The following is a 20,173-nucleotide window of genomic DNA, read 5'->3' as shown; positions in this document are numbered from 1 at the left end:
TGTTCTTATAAGAACCAAAGTTCATCTAAGATTGCCAAGTAGGAAATAGAAGTAAGGAAAACAGTGTCACGAAATTTGCTATAAAAGTTTAAAGTCTGTAAGAAAGTCAATAATAGATAAGATTTAAGAAAATACAATGCTAAAATATCAAAAATTTCACTTGTTTTTTTTAGTACTTGAATTTAAAAATTGGAACATTGTATCCAATAAAAAGTTTTTAAAGGGTCGTAAATGAGGGCCACTAAATAACAAACTTAAAAAACTTGAAACTTGACAAAATTGTAAATTCTTTTCGATTGACGCTGCACCAGTCGAGAGGACTTTCAGTTATATTTATTGTTTTTTTTTTATTGCGGTGCAATAATTCTTTTTTGAGAATTGCATCGGGCTGCAAATGTTGGATGTATCCTCCTGACTTTCATCTTCACAATCTAGTATCATGGCAAGATCGTTGTTTAAACACCGTTGCTTTCCAAAGAATTCTTCATTCTCATTCTTTTGGTTGTTTCTGAATTTGGAGAACCTGTAACGTCAACAGCGTTTTTCTACTTTAGTTTTTGTAATTAGTTTTTAATCCTTTCTTGTGCCTGGCCAGATATACGTTTTATCAGTGCACTTGCACAATATTCCAGGGACCGAAAATAACAGTTATTTTTTACCAGTTAAACTTGGCCTAATATTTTTTATTCCGAAATAAAAGTTTTTTCTGGATAATAAACAAACAGCTTATCAAAATTAAACAAATTTAATATCAAGGCATAACAAGGTAGAAGTGATTTCGACATTTCTCTCTTTTGAACTGCGACTGAAATGTCAAATCTTAACCCTATAGTATTCAAAAATTTTTTTTTATATAAATTTTCAATTGTGAGCTGTGCGACTGATTTTAAATACATAATAAAATGAAAAGGAATTGCGAGCGGTGCGTTGTGTTAGTCAAGAGCCTGGACAACAAACTTGTGCGTTATTTTAAACATTCGAATTGTCAAGTGAAGCAGCAACGGTGGGCAAATTGCTGCCATGTTTCATTAGGAGACTCTTCACATGTGGTCGTGACTTTATTTGTTGCCCATCGCAGGATTGGTCCCAGGTGCAGGATTTATCATACCGAATCTGCAAAGAAAATCTCCCTTTCATATACATACATGGATAGGCCAAATTTCAAATGGTGGTCTGATAAAACCTAAACTAGTATTCCTTGTTGACATAAAGAAACTGAAAGTAATTTTTAATAAATTTAATGGAAACGAAATATCGAATAGCAAAAATTTAATAGCTAAATTATTGAAGTTAAGTTCTGATGTAAATTTAGAAGAATCAAACTTTTTTAATGACTAATATACTTTAGAATTAAGTATTTCAATAAAAAAATAAATGCTCAAAAACATTGGGATAGCAAAAGCAAGAAAATTGTCAAAACGGTTTTATAAATTAGTGTGTTTGATTTAGTGTGTAATTTTGTGTAAGTATGCATTCCCATATTTACATTAAATCGAAAATTCAATACATAAAATGAAGCTGATTCTAATGAGATTTTAAATATTTTCATATTTACAAAAACTTTAATTTCAAAGATGTTGAGTTTTATCAAATATGGTAAATGCATAACAAAGGGTTAACTTCTTTGTTTACATTTTTTGACATTACAGTCAGGTATGAGAGAGTTCGACTGTATTGTCACTTCTACCTTGTTGAATATGCTTTGATTTAATATCATGTGAAAGGGGACTGAAATAGCTTTTAAACAGAAATAACGAGCGAAGGTTACCACCTCTATTTATATTTTTTTTATATCTTTAAATACTAAAGAAATTCATATACATGTTTGTTCTATGGTAATTAATTAAAATTTTTTATTGAAATATTTTTCAATGTGTGGCTTTCCTCGTTTAGATATTTCAGTTTTAAAGCTATTTAAGTCCTCTTTCATTTGATACCAAACTTGTTTAATTTGGATAAGTGGTTTGATTATTATCCGGAAAGGACTTTTAGTTGTGAATAAAAAATATTTGCCCAAGTTTAACTCGTAAAAAAATAACTGTTATTTTCGGCTCCTTCAATATTCGCATTCTCAAAAGATCCGCATTATTAATGCGAATGCGAATGTTAAAATTAAGGCGGAAGCTCCGCGGTTGCGAATGCGAATTCAAATATTCGCAACAACCCTGTTACATACATATTTATCTTCTCTATATCTCTATATATATATAACTAATTTGCGTACGTATGACCGCCCATAACTCGAAAACGGATTGTCCGATTTAAGTAGACTTTTTTTAGTTGTGTTTGTCTTTGCGCAAGCAAAAATGCTACGGAGAAAATTCCGATAGGTTGCGCTGGAATCGAGTTATTACTAAAAACCATATTTATATTCTTATGTTGGCCGTATTCTTTATATGCATCGCTAAGGGGAAGAAAAACATCTTTCCGAAAAATTCGACGGTTGGGGAAGTTATTTAAGATGACCACCCAACCTTTATATTAGCAGAAAAATCGCGAACGTGAGTTGTTTTGTGAAAATGTTGGACCAAAATGTTTCAATAAAAAAATTAATTTTGTACGAGACGAAGTTCGCCGGGTCTGCAAGTTTTTAATAAAAATAGTGCGATCTACGTAAGTAATAAAAGTACCAAACACTAATAGTCGGGTTTGATTTGAAATATTATAACATTGGTATAAATATGGGAAGAAACATACTCCGATTTATTGTTTTAATATTATCAAAGGGGCAAGGCCGTTGATAATACTCACAACTTGTGAAACTTCAAACAATTTTATTATCCGTCAAAAGTTTTTTATTGAAACTGCCTTCTTTTTTGTATCGTGGGTACGGACATGATTTTAATTTCGATGAAACTGAAAAAAATATTGCTACTATGGATTCGGCTTGATTGTAGTTCAAAGTACCCATTTTCTTGTGAAAAGTATGAAAGAAAAAAATATAGTTTATGCAAAATTCAATTTCGAAAAAATATTGCTAAATTTTGCAAAAATACAGACATATCCTCCTCGGTCCTCGCGTGTAGCCCGCTGGACACTTTTTAAATGGACATATAATAAACAATTTTAAATTTATTTCAATTCGATCCAACTTTATAGCCAGCTGGACATCTTAAGTTTACAATTGAATTGTTTTTTTTTTGCGTTTGTGGCAATACTGTCGTAATACGATCCAAGAAGTGAACAGTTAAAACGTGTGGTGCTTGTGAATGTAATTTCAAATTAATATTTTCGCTATATTTCTTCAAATCAAGTTTAATATTTTATTAAATTCAATCGAAAAATACTTGTTCTTTAAGGTAAATAAAAAATCTTTTAAATAAGTTTATTAAAATTCGGATATGAATACTGTTTCTTAAATGTTCAGTGGGCTGGACATTTGGTAGCTATCATGTCGAAAAAACGTTTTACGGAAGAAGAGGTGATGGAGATGCTCATGGACAGTGATTTTGAAGGTTTGTCCGACGATGTAGACTTGGAACTCGTTCCTAATTGTTCGAATGTGGCTTCTTCAAGTGATTCCGATTCTGACTACAATGCAGAATCTGATAATGAAGAAGAAAATATTGCTGAACAAGAGTTGGTTGATGCAAATGAAAGCCCCTCAAATCTTCAAAATAAAAAACCGCTTAAATGGCTAGCCAAAGAATTTGTCGTGGGTAATACTCCCGCTGCCGACGAGGCATGGAACGCAGAAGATAGATTTGAGTGGACACCTTTCCAATATTTCTCGGAGTATTTTGACGACGATTTTTGGCGCGAAATTTCACAACAAAGTAATACGTACGCTCTAGAAAACGGCCAAAATTTGTATTCAAACTATAATGAGTACAAGAAACTATCTGGGGCCCACATACTTGCTGGTTGCATGAAACTTCCGCGCGTAAGGATGTACTACCGACCTGCTATTAATGTTCCAGCCATTACACAGATACCAAGGGATCGATTTTTTAAATTAAGAAATTATATGCATTTTGTCGACAACTTAAGAGCTACACCACAAGAAAAAGAAAACAACAAATTGTGGAAAGTTGAACCAATAATAAAAGCCGTTTTGAAAAAATGTCAATTGCTACCAAAGCCAGCAAAACTGAGCATCGACGAACAAATGATTCCATTCTCTGGTACCACGCAATTGAAACAATATGTTAAGGGGAAACCCTGTCCTGTTGGTTTGAAAAATTTTGCAACCACGATTTAGGTATCGGAGGAACAGTAGTGCAAAGACTTGCAGAAAATATTAGTAAAGGCAGCGAAATATTTATTGACCGATATTTTACTTCGATAAAACTACTAGAGTTTTTACTGGAAAATGGAATATATGCTACGGGCACGATTCAACAAAACCGAGTCCCCAAAGAACTGCGAAAAAAACTTTCAACCGACCATGATCTTCTAAAAAGAGGCAGAGGTACCTTCAATGAATTTGTGAGAGAAGATGAGAAACTAGCGATTGTAAAATGGATGGACAGTCGTTCGGTTCTAATGGCGGCCACGTCGACTGGAGCACGACCACTTATATCTGTTCGTCGATGGGATAAAGCCAAAAATTACATAAATGTCAATTGTCCCCGTATTCGTAGCAAGTTACAACACGTCAATGGGAGGCGTAGATCTTGCGGACAGGTTGATATCCTATTACCGTATTAACATCAGAACAAAGAAGTGGCCCACACGAGTTTTTTGGCATATGGTTGATCTCGCACTGTGTAATTCCTGGGTTCTTTATAAAAAAGACAAATTTTCCTGTGGTGCAAGGAGGTGCGAGTTGATGGACCTATTAGATTTTAAGATGTACGTAGGAGAATGTTTGTCCGCATGTGCTGGTAAAAGAAGGCTAAGTGACATCGAAATCGAAGACGATGTCTCAACAAAAAGAGTTAGGTCCATACAGCCCCTACCCCCAAAAGATGTGAGAAGGACTGAAAATAGACACTTACCCATCTGTGGTGTCCAGGATAAAAACAAATTTATGAGATGCCGTAAAGAAGGATGTAACCAAAAAACCAGATTCAAATGCGTTTCTTGTAATGTGTTTTTGTGCATTGCCAGCGATAGACACTGTTTTATGGAATTCCCTTCGTAAGAAATTAGTACTAAGTTAACCGTTTATTGAAATTAACTGAATGTTTTAAAATACTCTTAACTTAAAAATTAGTTGCTTTTTCGTTGGCATACGATCCGAATGTCCAGCTGGCTGCACCTGCCAGTGCTAAGAATCCTTATATGCTACAATAAAAAAAAATGGGTTTTCTAATTATTTGGGAAGAATATAACGCAAAAACATGATTTTTTTTTTAGTTTTTCAATTATTTTAGTCTCGGGACTGAGGAGGATATACATATGAATTTTTTACGTTTGACGTAGTCGAGGTCAGCATAACAAGTTACGAGTATGCAGTAGACCACCTGGTCCTAAAATTTTTTTAGGGAATATACATTTGTGTATGTGTTTGTGTGTGGCTATACGAGCGTATGGATATTTGATGTACTGCACCATATTACGAAATGTTTGCTTCATAATTGTGCTTCTTTGCTGGGCTAAATAAATTTAATTTTATAATGCTACTCGTGACATTTTCATTTTGTGTTTTTAAATTTTAGAATTTGCAATCCCGTGGAATTACTACGGACCGCACACGCCTATGTCTCCTTTTGCAGCGCACGAAGTGCCAAGGTAAGCAAAACTACGAGAACTTCAAATGAAGATTGTATGTATGCCTGCAAAGACTTCTATGTATGCATGATAAAAAAATAGGAAGGTAGAACCGCTGAGAGGAATTTTTCAAATTCTTGACGTTTGCAAGCAATTTAATTTTAAAATTTTACACACAAACTCACACACACACTCTCATTTTCAATCGCAAACAGCAACAACTTTGAACAATTCCTTTTTTTACTCTAAATATTATATGATTTTAAAATGTTGGCAAACTTCAAAAAAAAAAACATGGCCGACGAATTGAGAGAACGGTTTTACCTTACTATGTTTTTATCATGCTATGTATGTATATGTAAATGTATGCATGTTGAAACGAATACAGAAGGTGGCGCTGATTGTGATACCGCTACCTCTCTCTTGCACATTTTGACGGAAATGTGACGTCATAGTAGATTTTGTGTATTGCCTGTGTAATATACATATACATGTACATATGTATACAAAACATATACATACTGCCAGATCTCTCTCAGCTCTCTCCACTGGCAAATCTGCAAATCTGTGATGACGTCATATTCATCTTACTCTCCCGAATTTCACAACAATCAGCGCAATTATGTATTCTATCCATGGTGAAACAAAAAAGGTGCAATCCCGTATTCCTCGGACTAAAAATAGTAAAACTGTCAAAAAATAAAAATTCGCTCAGAGCGAGAGAGTAACATTGAAAAGTACGGGATCGCTTTCTAGTAAAAAATGGTAACTTCTGTCAACTTCAACATAACATCCAAATTTTGGTTGTAAATTTTTGCTCACACTCAGCTCACACATGTAAATAACCAAAAATACTTTCAAATTCATTAGAATCCACTTAAACAAGTAATTAAATACTTTTAACATGAATTAGCAGAGTGCACTTTTCTTTTGATTACAATATGGTTGCCAAACACACTACAGCTGATCGTTTGACCCATTTACCAGAAAATATTTCTCGGACTAAATCTTGTGACAGAGAGAGAACGGTATTTACTCTCTTTTTTGTACTCTCAATAGTCAGAGAACCGAGACGGGATCGATCTCCAGTAAAATCTGACTATTTCTGACTGGTCCGGACTCGTACGGGATCGCAACTATACAGAAGGTGGCGCTGATTGTGATACCGCTAACTCTGTCTTGGAAATTTTGACAGAAGTATGACGTCATATGAGATTTTGTGTATTGCTTGTGTAATATACATATACATTGCATATGCAAAACATCCTGATAGATCTCTCTCACCTCTCACCACCGGCGATGACGTCATATTCACGTTACTCTCCCGAATTTTAAATCAATCAGCGCAACCTTGTATTCTATCGGTCTTGATATGTATGTATACAGATTGGCTCGCAGAAAAATATTTACAGTTACCATAAAAATAAAAATTTTTGTGAGTGAGTAATTTTTCCAGGATCCTTGAGAGGTAGTGGTGGCTATTATAGAATCCATCGTAGCCCGATTTTTCGTGAAATCTACGAAAATGCGATCACTGCATCCGAAGTGCTACGAACGTGTGTATTCAAAGTATACGCTACAATCGTGGCTATTCAGATTCAGTGATGGCATTTTCGTAGATTTCATGATGATGCGGAGCCTACTTGCAGGATAGCAAGACATATCTGGCCTAAGCGGGACAAGCGTAGATCTCGCCCTCTCCTCCGTTTGGAGCGACCACTGCTTCAACATCTTATCGGAATTCTCACCGGGCATTGCCTGATGGGAACCCACGCTGCTAGAATAGGTTAGCACTCAAACGAATACTGTCGTAGCTGGCATGATGAGGAGAAAATCAAAAGCGTGGAGCCACTACCTACGCCACTGTAACGCTTTGGAGAGAGCTCGTTCCTCCATTATTGTTTCGAATGTCTGGCTGAACTGGATACAGCCATTATCTATGACTTTTTGCGCTTCATCTGAGCTATGAAGTGGTTCCATATCTAAGGTAAGAGGAGGAACATATGGAGTCTCTAATATGGCATCACAACGGGCCCATAGTGACCTAAGTGTGCCCTTTTCCTGAGGAATGAGGGCAGCCGAGATAACTCAACCTAACCTAACCTTCACGAAAACTCGGACTCGGATGGATTTTGTAATAGCTCTGAGTATAACTACGGTGGCCATATTCTTCAAATAAAAATAAAGAACTTTTTCAAAACAATTTGGTTTTACGTAAAATATCAATTAATAGATATGTATGTATTATTTAATTGCAGAAGTTCGCCTTCTTTATTTCCGTTGTAACCGTGCTTTACTCAATTCCGAAAAGTAGGTCAATAGTTGCTCTCTTTTGTCAATGCTTTTTGGAAATTCCGAATGCAGCTGATTACTTCCTCACCCGGTCTTGCATCGTAGAGAAGCCCTTTGTCATCTTTTGATAACCAAAGCGTTCCGCATTAAATGATTTCATTTGTCATAATTCGTGCGACACAATCAAGCCAGCAGGGCCGGTGTGTATTCATTCAATACACCGATTTCCAAATAAAAGTCCTCTACTTTTTCGACATTATTACTGTCAACAATCACGCAAGTACACTGACTGCTTGTTTGATGGCAGAAGATACTTTGTCTTGTCCTCGTGTTTATTGGTACGGTATACTTAAATTTCAGTCGGTAGCCTTAGTGAAATCGAAGACTTCAAGTAGTCGGGTAGGGGCTTTTTTTCATTAAAGACGCTGACATTCCAAATCATAAGCAAAGATCTCATTCGAGGTTTATTGTTACTTTTCAATGGAACTGGTGGGTTTAAAATCAAGCGTTCTCAACTTTTTCTGGTGGTTTTGAGTAGAATAATACTCTTGTAAATATTTTCGTTTTCGTAGGAAAAAGGGCAATTATCGATATAGTTTTTTGAATTAAACACATAAGTATGTACATACATATGTATACTTCGTTACATTTCCGATCGTTTGTAATTTAAAGGTTGTTCAAAGATTACTGATTAAAGATAAACTCTTAAATTTGGTTCATAACTGCCAAGCGATATATTTAATTAGATTCTACAAGATCCATTTTACTTATTGAGGTTCCCTATTTCGAAATTGGCTTTTGAAAAAGTCAGTTTAATTCAAAGGACGAAGACGGAGGAATTAAGGACGTCCTTTTTTTGGTAAAAGCACAGAGGGGTAAAAAGGACTGTCCTTTAGGTATAGCGCTCAAAAATATATTTCAATGATGTCATAGATAAAAAGATACAAGAAAACCGATTTTGGCTACTTATTTATTTTCAAAACGTGTCTAGGACCAAAATTTTGGTATCGACGATGGTGCTGGTAGTTACAAACTTTTTTTTAACGAGGCCGATCCGGTCTAATACATACATATGTGTGTGTGTACATGTGTAAAGCCAAGGCAGTAGAGAAAAGCTTCTATATTTAATTACGTCTGATGTTTTTTTATATCCAAGAAGTACATATGTATGTATAGATATATTTTAGCATAAATACGTACATATTATGTACATACACTTTTATATACATATATACTGATGCATTTACATACATATTGATATATTTATGTAGTTATACATACATGTACATACATTTCAGATATCCAAGACTAGATGTCAAATTGGTGGGCTATGCTTCTTTCGCGCCAAAAAATGTCAAGAAAGAAGTACATGACAAACTGCGCGGAAACTTGCGACGCCAACTATTTAATCACTCTAAAACCCCTACTGAAGATTTACTCGCCGACGGCCAACATGCTACTGCAGAAACAACGCCGATGCCCGATAATTTACTCCAATTTTCTACAGCCATTGAATCAGAGCAAACGCACAGTGCAAGAAAACGACAGTCTGAACACAATATTACTTACCAAAATTTTCGTCATACCCTCTACAATCATAACCACGACCACAACAACCATAAACGTAACCTGCATGAAAACATTGACGAAGTAGGAAAGCAATCAATAAGTTCTAAGCAAATGATTCATCGTAAATCATTGCAATTACATAACGAAGGCCAACGTCCTCGAGCTCATAATCGACGCAATAGTCACCGCCGAAATCATCAACACCACCAACTACACCAACAGCATCCCCCAACCACAAGCCTCATTTCAGCAACACACTGAGAAATCCACCAATAGTAAATTTTCGCTCCAGTGAACAATTTTATCAAATATGTACTTCATTCAAGTACTTGAAGCGGTCGAAAGATGCCACGAGAGACCCAAATGCACAACATACATATTTAATAGTTAGAGTAACAATCTTAATTGTCCAAGGCCGGTCAACTTAATTAGATATTAACACTTGCATACATAAGTTTATGGAAGTAAAAATATTGACTATATATATTTGACTATTCTAAAGTCAATAGCTTCATTTAAACACTTAGATATACACAATCATATATAGAGGAGTTATTATTTTAAAAATCGTAACCTTTTTTGAATTTATAATTTAGATTCAGCTAAAACTTTTTTTAAATTTGTATGTACTAAACCATTTGTGCAACAGCATCAATGCTCACAGCAAAAATATGAGGAGAAGCTTGGCCAAACACTTAGCAAACACCGTAAGCTCCAAAATATTATTATTATTATGCATTAAATATGTAAGGAAATACCTGTTCTGGATTCTGTCGAAAAAAATTTATTTTCAGAGATACGAAGGTTTTAAGTTTTGATAAGTTACGACTATTTACCAAACTTTGTTCAAAATTCCATGTCAGTACCTGTTATGTCCTGTGATAAGTGAAACGCATTCGTTCAGTCTTGAGTTCAATTAGCAACTGACTTTATTTCATCTAATAAAATCTACTTACATATGTACATATACACACAAGCAAAGTTACTCTCATCTGTTTGTTAGGAGGCATGTTGACGTGAGGCTCCGTTCACATTAGGCAAACACATAACACGCTCCTCCTCAAGAAATTTGTTTTATTCACAATCACTACTGTATCTCTTAGTCGTTGCTTCAAATAAATTTAATTCATACATGTTCGTTTCTTATTGATATGGTATACGTTTTTGTTAAAAATCTAGAACTTATATCTAACATTGTTTCGTGGACGTAATTCTCTACGTTCTATCTGATGGTTTCCACTATCGCTAGATATATTTTCCAGCCTTTCATTTTCATTTAAATTATTTTCTTGATTCGGATCATTTCGATGTGGGGATTCAGTAGCGTCATTATTCTCAGCAGACGGCGATTGATTTACTTCAGTTCTTGGATCCTCCTCCAACAACTCAACATCAATGTTCGGTGTGGACGCGGTTTTAATTTGATCTGTATGTCTTTTAATTAATCTATTGTTATGATCAAATATACAATTGTAAGTTCGTGGACCAATCTGAGATCGAATTGGTGTTGAAGACCAACTTGCTTTGTTAGGATATTTGTAATCTCGCCCGGATAATTTTTTTACTATTTTCTTGGCTACACAAAATATTTTCTGTAATTTGAGGTGGTTTAATAAAATCAAAACGAGTTTTAATGGATCTGCCTAAAAAGAGCTTAGCGGGTGTTTCATTTGTTGTACAATGTTTTGTTATCCTATAATCCTTTAAAAATCGATTCAAGATTATTTCAAAATTCGTTTCGTGTTCGTTGTGAAGATTTGCATTTAAAGATTTATTTAAAGTTTTTATGAAATTTTCAACTTGGCCAATGGTCGATGGTTACCCTGGAGCCGTAAGTACGTGTTTTATATTGTTAAGTTTTAAAAAGTTTTTAAACTCTTCCGAGACGAAGTAACGACCATTACCACTCACGACTCACGACTGTATTGACAATTCCGAAACGACAAAAGTTTCACGAAGTTTTGAAATACAAAATTCGAGGTCATGTGCTTAGTTTTAAAAACTTCCACCCATTTGGAATACGCATCTATAAGTATTGTATTGACAATTCCGAAACGACAAAAGTTTCACGAGGTTTTGAAATAACAAAATTCGAGGCCATGTGCTTAGTTTTAAAAACTTCCACCCATTTGGAATACGCATCTATAAGTACTAACAAGAAAACCTTTAAGTGGGCCAGCGAAGTCAATGTGTATTCTATTTGGCAAAAGTTCTTGACACGAAATACATTGCTTGGTTAAGCTTTCGATATCACCATCGAGTTTTGGCCACCATATATATGATCCTGTCAATGCTTTTCTTTTGACAACCCCCAAATGAGAGTCATGTATCTTTTCAAGTAAGTACTTGCGTAATTTTAATGGAACTACGACTCTATAACCCCATAGTAAGCATTCTTAGTCGACTGTTTATTCTGAGCTTTTATTAAAGTATGTAGCGAATTCATCGCCTTTCATATTTTTCAGTGTAGCTGTTTTTACGGCATCGCAAACTTTCGATAAAACCGAATCACGGCGTGTTTCACGCGCAATATCTTTGAAATTTATATTAAGGGTATTTTCAGCTTTGATATGACATACAAACGATTTTTCATTATCTTGTTGTTCAAATGCATGTTGATGAAGTATTGACAAAGTATCAGCTTTATTTAACGATCCATTTATGTACTCAATTTTATAATTGAAACCTGAGAGTATAAATGCCCACCGTTGCATTCTTGCCGCCGCCATCAAAGGATGTCCTTTGTTTTCCCCAAATATGGTTTAAAGTAGTTTATGGTCCGTTCGCAATACGAAACAGTGTCCTATTAAATATTGCTTTAATTTAGTTACTGAAACGATTATGGCTGGTACCTCTTTTTCTGATGTGCTGTAGTTCTTTTCGCTTTTTGATAAAGCCCTTGATACGAACGCAATTGGTTGTAAACTTTTGTCAGGCAATTTGTGTGATAAAATCCCTGATACTGCATTCGAAGATGCATCAGTGGTAAGAACTATAGTTAATTTGGGGTTAAAATGAAGGAGAACTTGATCAGAGGTGATTTCTTTCTTAATATTTTCGTATGTGTCTTGACATTTACGGGATAAATGAAATTTTTCATCCTTTTTCAAGAGTTTGTACAACAGTGACATCTTTTCGGCAAAATTTTGCATTAGTAATTCACATGTCCCACGAATGCTCTTAGTTCGGAAACATTTTTGGGTACAGGTGCCTGCAAAACAGACGAAATTCTTTTTGCGGTTTTAGGTAAACCGTTTTTGTCAATATTGAATCCAAGATAAGACACTTGTTCTCGAAAAAATTAACATTTTGAACTATTCAAACGTAAACCTGTAAACTGTAGTTTACTCAAAACCGATTTTAAATTTTTGATATGTTCGGTTAAGTCTCTACCAGAAACTGTGATATCGTCCTGATATACTACAACATAGTTTTTTGGAAAATTGGTGCTGCGGGCTTAACCCCGAATGGTAATCGTTTCATCTTGAAACAACCTGTGTGTGGACCATGTACACAACCGTTGCGAATCTTCATCTAACGCCCGTTGATTGTAAGCATTGGACAAATCCAGTTGTAAACAACTGACTTCCCTGTAGAGACGCGAAAATATCATATATTAAACGTAGAGGATACTGAAAGTCACGGAGATGTTTATTAATGGTGACCTTATAGTCTCCACATATGCGTAAATCCCCGTTGGGCTTTAATATTGGTACTAAAGGTGTTCCCCAATCAGCATTGTCTATAAGCTCTAAAACATGTTTACTTATCAAATCACGTAAATTGTTTTCAATTTTTCTCTTCCAAGCTAAAGGAACCGGTCGCGGTTTAAAAAACTTCGGGTTAGCATCAGATGCAATTTGTAATCATCTTTAAAAACTTCACCAACATCATTTTGAAAACTTTCGGTTCTGGCGCCAACTTCACCTTTTAATTCAATTGCTGTTACGGTCTGCACTTTATCAAAATTAAATAATCTCAAGAAGTCGCATCCAAGCAAAGGCATTTTGTTTGTGTCTGTAACTACGACATTAAAATTTTTTTTAGTACCACGATATTCAATTATTACTAAATATTCGCCCTTAACTTTTATTGCATTGCTACCGTAATCAACATATGGCAATGAACACTTTTTCAAACTTACATTTTTGTTTAATTTTTCAAATAAACACATTGATATTAAACTGCAGGGTGAGCCAGAATCACAAGCTATTTCCATTTGTTGGCCATCCAATTTTCTTGAGAGATAATAATAGTTAGCTGAATTCCCACTTGAAATGCTGTAAATACAAAAATTTTGATTAGCAGAATTCATGCAACTGTTATTATGGTTGGGATTATCTGATACATAATTTACACTTTTAGTTTTATTTCTGCATACATTCGCTAAATGACCAATTTTCGAACAGCTGTTACAGCGGCTCTCTTTATATCGACATCAGTGTTGCCGTTTTAGCCCTTTGGTGGAAAGATTTAGCCACCACATACTTTTTTTGGCCACATAAATTTAAACCGCCCCTAGCCCTTTTTTTAGCCCTTTTTAGAATTTATTCATACTTGGTATGAAAAAGTTGTATGTGTTTAATTTATTTTTTTTGCATCTATGTAAGAGATGAATTTTTAAACTAAGAAAGACTGATATATATACATATGCCCCTTACGCTTTTATACATACATACTGTAAAAGTGTTGGGGCTGTTAACTTATCTGTTAACGATTTAACTATAGTTTAAAATAGATAAGTCCACGGCCCTTAATATGCTAAATTTGTTAAATGACCCATCAAGTCGATTGACCGTGTATGTTCTTGTGGTGTGATTGTACCAGCATGCCGGTGTCGTTAGTGGTGAAATTAGCTCAATGTTCTAAATAAAAAGTATTTTGGCGGAAATTTCTTGCACTATATGAGTCAAAGCCGTGTTTGTGGAAGATTACGTTCACGATATTGCATTTGTGAATTACAAAAAAAAAGACAATGTTTAACAAAATGCTAGAAAAATTTTGAAATTTCGGCTTTAATCATTTCGATATAAATATTGTACCAGCATGCTGGTAAGTTATATGCTTCGAGCCTGATGGTACAATCACTTATATTATTATCACGTATATTACCCCTTTTATAAAAAAAGGTTTTTGGTTGAATAAAATATTAGCTTTTTTCCAAAGTTCATTGTTTTATTATACCATTACTTATTGAAAATGTTTAGGGGTTTACTTATATATGTATATGTGGAAAAAAATTTTAGCTACCATTTTTAGCCACAACGACTTTTTTTGCTATTTTTTAGCGATTTTTTTAAAGGAATTTGGCTACCACTAAAAATTATGCACGGCAACACTGATCAACATTCATTTGACTGATGAGTACACCAAACACAATGTTTACATGCATTGCCATGATTCAACAACTACAGGTTGTAGCAATCGTACAAAAACAACATTTACCGTTGGTATGAACTCCTTGTGTCATCACCATCTTTTTTATCTATTCATATTCGTGTGTATATGTATACCCTGCATACCAGGATTTCATAGAATTCTGAAAGGTTTCACAATTTTTTTAAGAATTTTCTTTAAGAAATCGTACAGAAATTTCTTTACTAGTTCTTGTCAACCGCCTCATATGTTTTTCTTTACAGATTTCTAAAAGAATCGTAACAAATTTCCGACACTCTTAAAGATTTCGGGAGCATTTGTTTGCAGGGTATATATATACGTATATGTGTATGTGTACGCGGATATGTAAATATAGCAAAACAGACGATAATTTGACACAAGCGTGCTCATAAGAAGAAGCATAGCTTCTATCGCTATCACCTGTAATTGATGCGCCTTGATGCATTGCTTTTATTTAGTTGCTTGCTGTTTCTGCTGCTGTTGTTTGATGATTTTGCGTTTTGCGTTTTCTTATTGTTTTTGTTTGATTTGTTGATGTAGTTCATGATTCAATAATACAAGGTTAAATAATTATTGACAGCTGCGGTTTGACACTCCCTTACGAAAGGTTGCATTTACGAAGGACAGAGAAAGGGCTAGAATGCAACCCCTTGTTGCGAAAATGGTAGTAGAAAAGTACGCAAAGTAGGCAATTAGTAATGAAATTCCTTTTGTAAATTCTAATGTATTTGCAGGAAATTTGGCATTTTAAAAGAAATGTTGAACGTAATATTGATATATCTACGTGAATTACGTAATTTATGTGCTATTTAGTTGTACAAAAACTGCAAAATGACTCAAAATTAAAATAAGACTTCTATGAGATTGATGTAAACATCCAATGCTTATGTTTTCATCAGTTAAATATGCTCCATATGCATATACAAATAAACATATTGCACAAAAGCTTACTACTTCTATTTCACACCAAAGCTACACTGTTTTCATGTAAATTTGCAAAGATGCAACACAGTGCCACTGCTAAGGGAGCGGTGCGAGAGAGACAACTGTCAACCTTGTATTATTGAATCATGATGTAGTTCACGTGCGTGTCACTTTCAGTTTTGCTGGAGAGTTTCATTTCCATAATTAAAGCTCTGCGGAAGTCCTCATCTAGTGTGAGTTTTTCATCTTCTTCGCACATCCTCTCAAATATTTTGTCAGTTAAGCCAATAATGAAGCGATCAAGTAGGAAAGCTTCAATATGCGTTCCAAATTTGCAGCTGAGAGCAAGTTTTTTTTTGTTCTTGCATACCACTCAGAAACACTTTCTTGGTCTTCTTCAGTAGTCGGACTTTAAATAAAAATTTGTGTGGTAGACTCTGGAAAAATGTGGCAGATTTCAAAAAAAAACGTGGTAGATCTCAAGTTTTGGCTCAAACTTTGTACAAAAATTAAAAAAATTCTGCAAGGTTTCACCTAAATTGCAAACATTTTAATCTAAAAAAATTAATTTTAGTATAATAGAGTGCAAGTTGAAGCAGTTCCATCCATATCAAAATATTTTTCAAACATATTTTGAAAGATTTCTGCAACCTTGCGGAGTGCTGCCAGCTTTTATTTTTATCACATCACGATGTAGCGAACAAATGTGGCACGTTCCAGAAATCGCTACTTGGGATTCGCTGATTTTGACAATTCTCAAGTAAAAGTAAACAACGCTTTAGAAACTTTAGATGCACTGAAATTTGCTAATACTTTCAAAAAATCGGCATTATTTAACACAATAAAACCACGTTTCCTGTCGAAAAATTTAATATTGAGAAAATTTACAATTTTACAGTTTTTTTGTCCTCTCATTCTGCCTGTTGTTAGTGTTTAGTGTTCCACAATTTTTGCTCTTAAAGTTAAGAAAATCATGTCGAGAAAAAAAATACTCAAAAACGCGAATATGTGGTAGATTTCAGACCTTGTGTGGTAGATGTGCTAGATTCTCCAAAAAGTGGCAGATCTACTACAATGTGGTAGAAGTCCGATCACTGGTCTTCTTTCCTTGCGTTGTGAAACAGCTTTCTCTCACGGAAAATTATCGAAGGTGGAGTGTAGTGCGCAAGGCGAATTAATAGGTGTGTACTCGTATTGAGAGGACAAAATTCTCCAGCAGCAAAAGTTCTGAGAATTTAGCAGCATTCGCTCTCACAGAGACCAAATAGCAACAGAAGTACGAGAACGCAAAATTTGCAAAAACTTGCAACCTTCGAAACAGCTGATCACTTGCACAGTTGCCGTTGGTGATTAATTTGNAAAATATTTTTCAAACATATTTTGAAAGATTTCTGCAACCTTGCGGAGTGCTGCCAGCTTTTATTTTTATCACATCACGATGTAGCGAACAAATGTGGCACGTTCCAGAAATCGCTACTTGGGATTCGCTGATTTTGACAATTCTCAAGTAAAAGTAAACAACGCTTTAGAAACTTTAGATGCACTGAAATTTGCTAATACTTTCAAAAAATCGGCATTATTTAACACAATAAAACCACGTTTCCTGTCGAAAAATTTAATATTGAGAAAATTTACAATTTTACAGTTTTTTTGTCCTCTCATTCTGCCTGTTGTTAGTGTTTAGTGTTCCACAATTTTTGCTCTTAAAGTTAAGAAAATCATGTCGAGAAAAAAAATACTCAAAAACGCGAATATGTGGTAGATTTCAGACCTTGTGTGGTAGATGTGCTAGATTCTCCAAAAAGTGGCAGATCTACTACAATGTGGTAGAAGTCCGATCACTGGTCTTCTTTCCTTGCGTTGTGAAACAGCTTTCTCTCACGGAAAATTATCGAAGGTGGAGTGTAGTGCGCAAGGCGAATTAATAGGTGTGTACTCGTATTGAGAGGACAAAATTCTCCAGCAGCAAAAGTTCTGAGAATTTAGCAGCATTCGCTCTCACAGAGACCAAATAGCAACAGAAGTACGAGAACGCAAAATTTGCAAAAACTTGCAACCTTCGAAACAGCTGATCACTTGCACAGTTGCCGTTGGTGATTAATTTGACAATTTATTTTCTGCTTGGTACATTTTCCCCCGATTTGGCATTTTATAAAATTGAATGGTTTTGGAAAAGAAAAACCTTTTTAAAATACAAATTAATTATATCGGAATGAATAAGTTATTTTTCTCATAATTATTTGTGATATCACATAGTGACGCATTCAAAAACAAGAGTATCTCCTACAAACACCCATCATTGATCCAAAAAAAATGTAATAGATATAGCTACAGATGTAGCTTTAAAATTATAAAGTTTTCATTTCAACAATCAACCTACCAAAACCGAAAACTTCAGCAAAAAAACATTTCAGCATGCTGCATTTAAATCTATTTTGGTATATTTAAAGGAAAATTATGGTACAAACGAAAAATGTCATATGGCAACCATAGTCAGCACACACTAAAGTAATCAAACTGGATATTAATAGCAAATTAACGAAAAACAAACTCAACAAACGTTGTGCTTATTAAATTTACTCACTTTTTCGTTGTATACTAGCATTAATAATAAAATTTGTCCTAAATAACTCATAAAGGCCATATTTTCTTTTGTTTATTTACAAACATGTGTTTGTGACCAGCTTATTTTCTTACTTGCAAGTTTTAGCTGGGAAAAATTTATCCAGCAGAAATTTGCAGCTCTCTTTCACATTTTGCTCTCTCAATTTCCCCTACTTTGCAAGTTTTTTGGGTACGAGAACGCAAAACCAGTTAAAGTTTTCTAAAACTTTAAATAGTGGGGCGTGCGAGTACACTCCTAATATAAGGTGATAGCAGGAGTACAACAACAAAAATGTACATGTATTTTTTTTTGGCTTGGCGGCATAAACTGTCAAAATCTGTAACTGCCATACCTAAACAAAAGCGTTGGGCGGAGCGGTTTCTGACGCCTAGCGTTAACGCCGAAGTGCCGTACCTAAACAAAAGCGTCAACGCTACGTCAAATGCAGAAATAACACCAACAATAAGCATAGGTTTGTTTGTGTGTAACACGAAAATGACAGTTTCGCCGTTTTCTGCAGCCAACTTCAATGCCTAACGCCCTGTCAAAATCGGATTTTCCAACCGCTCAGCGTTGACGCCGCGTTATTTCGGTATGCTTCATACAAATTGTATGGACATGAGAAACTTTTGACAGCCAGACAACGCTGACGCTTTTGTTTAGGTATGGCAGTAAGAGTGTGTGTAGAAATTCAAACAAAATTTTTCAAATTGATATCGGAAGCCGTGCGGCGAAACACGTACACAAAATCAGCTGAGCTAGTAACACCACCTTATATAAATTCGCCTTGGTAGTGCGTTTGTAGTATGTTTTGCTCACAGGAGCCTGGACTACACAAACTGTGCAGTACTGCGTACGGTGCAGCACCAATAGACTTGAGTAAAATTGCCTTTTTATGTTGTAATCTGAGCAGTTGATTTCGCAAAAGTGGATCTCGAGTTTTTCCAAGGCGAATTTATACAAGGTGGTGTTGATGGCGAATTTAGATTTTCGCCGCGGTACTTATTATTGTCAAAATGATGTGTTTGTTGTAAACAAGGCGAATTCATTTTACAACAAATACATCATTTTGACATTAAGAAGTACCGCGTCGAAAACCTAAATTCGCCAGTAACACCACCTTGTATAAATTCGCTTTGAGTTTTTCTTTCCATTGCCATGCTTTGTTTTGCGGCGAAAATTCTGATAGATTTCTAGCTTGGTAAACGATAACGGAACTATTTTCTGGTGGTGTCATTTTGACTTTAATTTACAGTTATACAGAAGTTTTGCAAATGTTTGTTGCCTTATACGCTCAACACTTTTATTTTTATTTTTTGAGATGCGTTTATTTTATTTTTTTGTTGCAATGTGACAGTTTTGTGTATTTACACTGTTATACTACAATTTTAATTGGGAACAAGGAAATATAAATGAATTTAGTTCGCAATTACGAGTATTACACGTCTTTAGGTTTATTTTAACTTTTTGTTAAGACCCTTTGTTTTATTTCAGTGTCTTTAGATTTTCTTCGTGTTTACGAGTTTATTACAAGCAAGTCTTTTTTATTTGCACGCGTTTGGCTTCTTTGTCGTCGCCAATTTGTTGTGTCCTGTGATAAGTGAAACGCATTTATTCAGTCTTGAGTTCACACATGGGTGTTTCCATACAGCCGTACGCGACATTCGTATGCTTATAGAGTGACGTAAATCTATCAAAAATAGAAGTTACTGAAAAAAAGATTACGGTTAT

The 20,173-nt window shown here is 34.8% G+C and overlaps 1 protein-coding gene across 1 annotated transcript in view; it reads left to right on the top strand.

The window, feature by feature from the left end:
* Positions 1-13,534, top strand: part of ana (anachronism) — a gene marked incomplete at its 5' end in the record, with an annotated part of 112,169 nt that extends 98,635 nt beyond the window's left edge. The window contains 2 exons of the mRNA XM_017615866.1: positions 5,604-5,676; positions 9,246-13,534. Coding sequence (XP_017471355.1) covers positions 5,604-5,676; positions 9,246-9,777 — 605 coding nt within the window. The remainder of the gene's footprint in view (positions 1-5,603; positions 5,677-9,245) is intronic.
* Between the last annotated feature and the right edge of the window lie 6,639 nt (positions 13,535-20,173).

The sequence above is a fragment of the Rhagoletis zephyria genome, unplaced genomic scaffold (genome assembly GCF_001687245.7).
Source record: "Rhagoletis zephyria isolate East Lansing unplaced genomic scaffold, Rhagoletis_zephyria_1.1 Rzeph_scaffold_01086, whole genome shotgun sequence".
Classification (NCBI taxonomy): Eukaryota; Metazoa; Arthropoda; class Insecta; order Diptera; family Tephritidae; genus Rhagoletis; species Rhagoletis zephyria.
This window is presented reverse-complemented; position numbering and strand designations above follow the sequence as displayed.